Below are 7,810 nucleotides of genomic sequence, written 5' to 3'. Positions count from 1 at the left end.
ACGACAAACACGCAGGGAGGCGAACGAGCGCACAAACACACAGGGAGGCGAACGAGCGCACAAACACGACAAACACGCAGGGAGGCGAACGAGCGCACAAACACACAGGGAGGCGAACGCGTGCACAAACGCGCAGGAAGGCGAACGAGCGCACAAACACGACAAACACGCAGGGAGGCGAACGAGCGCACAAACACGCAGGGAGGCGAACGAGCGCACAAACACGCAGGGAGGCGAACGCGCGCACAAACACGCAGGGAGGCGAACGCGCGCACAAACACGCAGGGAGGCGAACGCGCGCACAAACACGCGAGGAGAACGCGCACACAGACGCGCAGGGAGGGGAACGCGCGCACGAACTCACAGGCAATCAAACGCACGTACAAAGTCTCCTTTATTGATGAGTGATGAGGGTGTGGATGAGTTTGGTCGGCGATGGAGAAGGCGAGTTAGCAGCAGTGACTCAATGTCATCATCTCAGACACAGTCCGGGTGAAACGATATCGCAGAAAGGATTATTGCAGATTCTTCATCGGTGCTGATCACCAGCCAAGTCCTGAAGCCCACACACCATGTTAGCTGGCAGAGCTTGGTCTATAGGGGAAAGAGACGGAGAGGATCATACAGAGTAAAGGTTACATAACAGAGTAAATCTCCCTCTACACCGTCCCCATCAAACACTCCCAGGACAGGTACAGCACGGGGTTAGATACAGAGTAAAGCTCCCTCTACACTGTCCCCATCAAACACTCCCAGGACAGGTACAGCACGGGGTTAGATACAGAGTAAAGCTCCCTCTACACTGTCCCCATCAAACACTCCCAGGACAGGTACAGCACGGGGTTAGATACAGAGTAAATCTCCCTCTACACTGTCCCCATCAAACACTCCCAGGACAGGTACAGCACGGGGTTAGATACAGAGTAAAGCTCCCTCTACACCGTCCCCATCAAACACTCCCAGGACAGGTACAGCACGGGGTTAGATACAGAGTAAACCTCTGTTCACTGACCGATCTGTGCGGGGTAGGGCAGGTTCAGGTTGCTCATGATCTGGATAAACTCCGTCAGCGGTTTGGAGAGACGCGGATTCAGCCTTTTCTCCTCGTCCACAGTCGTCACCGTTTGACCTGAAAGAGACGGTCGAGGACGGAGAGATGAACAACCACCCGTGCAGCATCTCCACCTTCCGAATATCGAGGGCTAGGCACCCAGCCCGAGGGGCGCTGCAGAGGGAGCGAGGTAGAGGGAGGGGTGCCCGTGGGGATGGAGTAGGGGCTGCGATGGAGAGGGTGGGAGGCCACGAGGGAGGGGGGGCGGGGGGGGGGAGAGGAAGGACCTCCATGGACTGAGACGTGGGGCTGCTGACAGAGTCGGGGCCACAGAGTTAGGGAGAAAAAGCAAGAGGGGGAGGGAGCCCGAGAGAGAGAGAGAGGGACAGAGAGAGGGAGGGACAGAGAGAGGGAGGGACAGAGAGAGGGAGGGACAGAGAGAGGGAGGGACAGAGAGAGGGAGGGACAGAGAGAGGGAGGGACAGAGAGAGGGAGGGACAGAGAGAGGGAGGGACAGAGAGAGGGAGGGACAGAGAGAGGGAGGGACAGAGAGAGGGAGGGACAGAGAGAGGGAGGGACAGAGAGAGGGAGGGACAGAGAGAGGGAGGGACAGAGAGAGGGAGGGACAGAGAGAGGGAGGGACAGAGAGAGGGAGGGACAGAGAGAGGGAGGGACAGAGAGAGGGAGGGATAGAGAGAGGGAGGGATAGAGAGAGGGAGGGACAGAGAGAGGGAGGGACAGAGAGAGGGAGGGACAGAGAGAGGGAGGGACAGAAAGAGGGAGGGATAGAGAGAGGGAGGGATAGAGAGAGGGAGGGATAGAGAGAGGGAGGGATAGAGATGGGAGAGGACAGAGAGCTGACTGAGGCACTGGGGTAACTCCTTACCTGTGTAATCGTGCGCAGGGTAAAGGAGACACTCATTGGGCAGAGTGAAAATCTTACTGTGCACTGAGCGGTACAGAGTCTCCGCGTTACCTACGTGAGACACGGCAAGTGTTAAACACAACCCCGACAGCAAGTGGGAAAAATACAGATGCCAAGTAAACTGACTGGTGTCTCTCAGTCCCCTCTCTCTCAGGGAGATATCTGTACACTGACTGGTGTCTCTCAGTCCCTCTCTCTCTCAGGGAGATATCTGTACACTGACTGGTGTCTCTCAGTCCCCTCTCTCTCTCAGGGAGATATCTGTACACTGACTGGTGTCTCTCAGTCCACTCTCTCTCAGGGAGATATCTGTACACTGACTGGTGTCTCTCAGTCCCCTCCCTCTCTCAGGGAGATATCTGTACACTGACTGGTGTCTCTCAGTCCCCTCTCTCTCTCAGGGAGATATCTGTACACTGACTGGTGTCTCTCAGTCCCTCTCTCTCTCAGGGAGATATCTGTACACTGACTGGTGTCTCTCAGTCCCTCTCTCTCAGGGAGATATCTGTACACTGACTGGTGTCTCTCAGTCCCTCTCTCTCAGGGAGTTATCTGTACACTGACTGGTGTCTCTCAGTCCCTCTCGCTCCGAGAGATATCTGTACACTGACTGGTGTCTCTCAGTCCCTCTCTCTCAGGGAGATATCTGTACACTGACTGGTGTCTCTCAGTCCCTCTCTCTCAGGGAGATATCTGAACACTGACTGGTGTCTCTCAGTCCCTCTCACTCTCTCAGGGAGATATCTGTACACTGACAGGTGTCTCTCAGTCCCTCTCTCTCAGGGAGATATCTGTACACTGACTGGTGTCTCTCAGTCCCTCTCTCTCAGGGAGATATCTGTACACTGACTGGTGTCTCTCAGTCCCCTCTCTCTCAGGGAGATATCTGTACACTGACTGGTGTCTCTCAGTCCCTCTCTCTCTCAGGGAGATATCTGTACACTGACTGGTGTCTCTCAGTCCCCTCTCTCTCTCAGGGAGATATCTGTACACTGACTGGTGTCTCTCAGTCCCCTCTCTCTCAGGGAGATATCTGTACACTGACTGGTGTCTCTCAGTCCCTCTCTCTCAGGGAGATATCTGTACACTGACTGGTGTCTCTCAGTCCCTCTCTCTCAGGGAGATATCTGTACACTGACTGGTGTCTCTCAGTCCCCTCTCTCTCAGGGAGATATCTGTACACTGACTGGTGTCCCTCAGTCCGTCTCTCTCAGGGAGATATCTGTACACTGACTGGTGTCTCTCGGTCCCTCTCTCTCAGGGAGATATCTGTACACTGACTGGTGTCTCTCAGTCCCTCTCTCTCAGGGAGATATCTGTACACTGACTGGTGTCTCTCAGTCCCCTCTCTCTCTCAGGGAGATATCTGTACACTGACTGGTGTCTCTCAGTCCCTCTCTCTCAGGGAGATATCTGTACACTGACTGGTGTCTCTCAGTCCCGCTCTCGCAGGGAGATATCTGTACACTGACTGGTGTCTCTCAGTCCCTCTCTCTGTCAGTGAGATATCTGTACACTGACTGGTGTCTCTCAGTCCCCTCTCTCTCAGGGAGATATCTGTACACTGACTGGTGTCTCTCAGTCCCTCTCTCTCAGGGAGATATCTGTACACTGACTGGTGTCTCTCAGTCCCTCTCTCTCAGGGAGATATCTGTACACTGACTGGTGTCTCTCAGTCCGCTCTCTCTCAGGGAGATATCTGTACACTGACTGGTGTCTCTCAGTCCCTCTCTCTCTCTCAGGGAGATATCTGTACACTGACTGGTGTCACTCAGTCCCCTCTCTCTCTCAGGGAGATATCTGTACACTGACTGGTGTCTCTCAGTCCCCTCTCTCTCTCAGGGAGATATCTGTACACTGACTGGTGTCTCTCAGTCCCCTCTCTCTCAGGGAGATATCTGTACACTGACTGGTGTCCCTCAGTCCGTCTCTCTCAGGGAGATATCTGTACACTGACTGGTGTCTCTCGGTCCCTCTCTCTCAGGGAGATATCTGTACACTGACTGGTGTCTCTCAGTCCCTCTCTCTCAGGGAGATATCTGTACACTGACTGGTGTCTCTCAGTCCCCTCTCTCTCTCAGGGAGATATCTGTACACTGACTGGTGTCTCTCAGTCCCTCTCTCTCAGGGAGATATCTGTACACTGACTGGTGTCTCTCAGTCCCGCTCTCGCAGGGAGATATCTGTACACTGACTGGTGTCTCTCAGTCCCTCTCTCTGTCAGTGAGATATCTGTACACTGACTGGTGTCTCTCAGTCCCCTCTCTCTCAGGGAGATATCTGTACACTGACTGGTGTCTCTCAGTCCCGCTCTCTCAGGAGATATCTGTACACTGACTGGTGTCTCTCAGTCCCTCTCTCTCAGGGAGATATCTGTACACTGACTGGTGTCTCTCAGTCCCTCTCTCTCTCAGGAGATATCTGTACACTGACTGGTGTCTCTCAGTCCCTCTCTCTCAGGGAGATATCTGTACACTGACTGGTGTCTCTCAGTCCCTCTCTCTCAGGGAGATATCTGTACACTGACTGGTGTCTCTCAGTCCCTCTCTCTCTCAGGGAGATATCTGTACACTGACTGGTGTCTCTCAGTCCCTCTCTCTCAGGGAGATATCTGTACACTGACTGGTGTCTCTCAGTCCCCTCTCTCTCTCAGGGAGATATCTGTACACTGACTGGTGTCTCTCAGTCCCCTCTCTCTCTCAGGGAGATATCTGTACACTGACTGGTGTCTCTCAGTCCCCTCTCTCTCTCAGGGTGATATCTGTACACTGACTGGTGTCTCTCAGTCCCCTCTCTCTCTCAGGGAGATATCTGTACACTGACTGGTGTCTCTCAGTCCCCTCTCTCTCAGGGAGATATCTGTACACTGACTGGTGTCTCTCAGTCCCTCTCTCTCAGGGAGATACCTGTACACGGACTGGTGTCTCTCAGTCCCTCTCTCTCAGGGAGATATCTGTACACTGACTGGTGTCTCTCAGTCCCCTCTCTCTCAGGGAGATATCTGTACACTGACTGGTGTCTCTCAGTCCCCGTCTCTCTCTCTCCGTTGGTGAGACTCTGTCTCCGATACCTTGCTGGAAGTCTGTCCTACCACAGCCTCGGATGAGCAACGCGTCCCCGGTGAACGCCATGCTTCGATCGCCCAGAACGTAGGTGACGCAGCCGTCTGTGTGTCCGGGCGTCGCGCGCACCTCCAGGGCCTGTGGGCACAGAGAGAGGGGATGAAACGCCTGAGGCCCAGAGAAAGAGGGAGGGAAAAGGGACACAAGACGCGGGAGGGTGCGGCAGAAGGTGGGGATGGGGGGGAGCGAGACGGGACCAGCGAAGGGACGGGGGAGGGGGAGGGGGGAGGGGGAGGTGGGGCGGTTGTCCGGGGTTGGGCGACAGGAAGCGCGCACGCGCGCGCAGGGGCAGAGAGGGGCTGGCGTCCACTCACGAATCTCCCGAAGGTCACCGCGTCGCCCTCCTGGACGTGAAGGTCAGCGACGGCCCCCGTTGCCTTGGCGATGACGGAGCGACACCCGGTCAGCTGCCTCTTGATGCGACCCGTCCCCGTCACGTGATCAGCGTGGACGTGGGTGTTGGCTGGAAGGGCAAGAGGCAAACGTGACACAGAGACCCCAGGGGTGGAGCCCGCTCGCATTCACATGGGGGGGGTCGGGAAGGTTGGCTTAAAATTGGAAGTCTTGTGGGGGTGGGGGGGGGATGGGAGCTGCCGCTCGGCCCTGGTTTTCCGGGAGCTATTCGACTGCGGCAGGCATCGCGGGCCCGCCTGGAGTTTCTGCCCTCTCCCTCGGAGGGGCCTTTGAGAAGCCCAACCATGGCGGAACATTCCCAAGGGGCTGAAGGGCCTCCTTCCCTCACCTCCCCCACCCCCACCCTTCCCCCTCCCCCCTCCCCCTCCGCCCACCCCCTCACCACTTGCGGCCGCTCCTGGGCCGGCTTCGGAGAGAGGGTGGGACGGGAGGGAGAGAGGGAGGGTGGGAGAGAGGGAGGGTGGGAGAGACGGAGGGTGGGGCCGGGACCCGGCCGGACCTCGGGATCTTGCTGTGCCCGCGAGAGCGTGAGCGGGGCGGACCTGCGTAGAGGAGCTTCAGGCCCAGTTCCCGGAGCAGGTGGAGGTCGCGCTCGGCCGACTCCCTCACCGGGTCGATCAGCACTGCCTCTTTCGTCGCAGCGTCGGCCAGCAGGTAGGTGTAGGTGCAGCTCACCTTCTCGAATAGCTGGGCAGGGGAGAGAGAGACAGAGAGAGAGTGAGAGACAAGAGAGGCTGGAGGTAATGCAGAGGGGCAAATAGGGGGAGGGGCAATAGGGGGAGGGGCAAATAGGGGGAGGGGCAAAATAGCGGGAGGGGCAAATAGGGGGAGGGGCAAACAGGGGGAGGGGCAAATAGGGGGAGGGGGAGGGCAACAAGGGGGGTAGGGAATAAGGCTGGAAGTGTGGACAGCCCCCAACCCCCTCCCCGCCATCCATTTACACCTCTGCCCCCCCCATAAACCCCTCTCGTTCCCCCCACCATTTACCCCCCATCCCTTCCCCCCACCCATTTACCCCCCATCCCTTCCCCCCGCCATTTACCCCCTCCCCTTCCCCCCGCCCATTTACCCCCTCCCCTTCCCCCCACCCATTTACCCCCTCCCTTCCCCCCACCCATTTACCCCCTCCCCTACCCCTCACCCATTTACCCCCTCCCCCTTCCCCTCGCCCATTTACTCCCTCCCCTCGCCCATGTACCACTCCCCTTCCCCCTGCCCATTTACCCCCCTCCCTTCCCCACGCCTATTTACCCCCTTCCCCCGCCCATTTACCCCCTCCCCTTCCCCCCGCCTATTTACCCCCTCCCCTTCCCCCGCCTATTTACCCCCTCCCCTTCCCCCCGCCTATTTACCCCCTCCCCTTCCCCCCGTCTATTTACCCCCTCCCCTTCCCCCCGTCTATTTACCCCCTCCCCTTCCCCCCGCCTATTTACCCCCCTTCCCCTCGCCCATTTACCCCCCTTCCCCTCACCCCATTTAACCCCTCCCCTCGCCCATTTAACCCCTCCCCTCGCCCATTTACCCCCTCCCCTCGCCCATTTACCCCCTCCCCTCGCCCATTTACCCCCTCCCCTCGCCCATTTACCCCCTCCCCTTCCCCGCCCATTTACCCCCTCCCCTTCCCCGCCCATTTACCCCCTCCCCTTCCCCGCCCATTTACCCCCTTCCCCTCGCCCATTTAACCCCTCCCCTCGCCCATTTACCCCCTCCCCTCGCCCATTTACCCCCTCCCCTTCCCCGCCCATTTACCCCCTCCCCTTCCCCGCCCATTTACCCCCTCCCCTTCCCCGCCCATTTACCCCCTCCCCTTCCCCGCCCATTTACCCCCTCCCCCTTCCCCGCCCATTTACCCCCTCCCCTTCCCCGCCCATTTACCCCCTCCCCTTCCCCGCCCATTTACCCCCTCCCCTTCCCCGCCCATTTACCCCCTCCCCTTCCCCGCCCATTTACCCCCTCCCCTTCCCCGCCCATTTACCCCCTCCCCTTCCCCGCCCATTTACCCCCTCCCCTTCCCGCCCTATTTACCCCCTCCCCTTCCCCTCGCCCATTTACCCCCTTCCCTCACCCATTTAACCCCTCCCCTCGCCCATTTAACCCCTCCCCTCGCCCATTTACCCCCTCCCCTCGCCCATTTACCCCCTCCCCTCGCCCATTTACCCCCTCCCCTCGCCCATTTACCCCCTCCCCTTCCCCGCCCATTTACCCCCTCCCCTTCCCCGCCCATTTACCCCCTCCCCTTCCCCGCCCATTTACCCCCTTCCCCTCGCCCATTTAACCCCTCCCCTCGCCCATTTACCC

The 7,810-nt window shown here is 58.4% G+C and overlaps 1 protein-coding gene across 1 annotated transcript; it reads right to left on the bottom strand.

Moving 5' to 3' along the window:
* Nucleotides 1-382: 382 nt before the first annotated feature.
* On the bottom strand, nucleotides 383-6,199 carry ethe1 (ETHE1 persulfide dioxygenase; the record flags this gene model as incomplete). The annotated part of the gene is made up of 6 exons (XM_078538092.1): nucleotides 383-594; nucleotides 1,013-1,129; nucleotides 1,938-2,027; nucleotides 5,047-5,176; nucleotides 5,413-5,561; nucleotides 6,055-6,199. Coding segments are annotated over 6 exons (696 nt in total), but the record flags the coding sequence as incomplete, so codon positions are not given.
* Nucleotides 6,200-7,810: the final 1,611 nt, after the last annotated feature.

The sequence above is a fragment of the Cetorhinus maximus genome, unplaced genomic scaffold (assembly GCF_964194155.1).
Source record: "Cetorhinus maximus unplaced genomic scaffold, sCetMax3.hap1.1 HAP1_SCAFFOLD_3840, whole genome shotgun sequence".
Lineage (NCBI taxonomy): Eukaryota > Metazoa > Chordata > Chondrichthyes > Lamniformes > Cetorhinidae > Cetorhinus > Cetorhinus maximus.
Note: the sequence above shows the minus strand (reverse complement) of the source record. Positions and strands in the feature narration are given on the sequence as shown.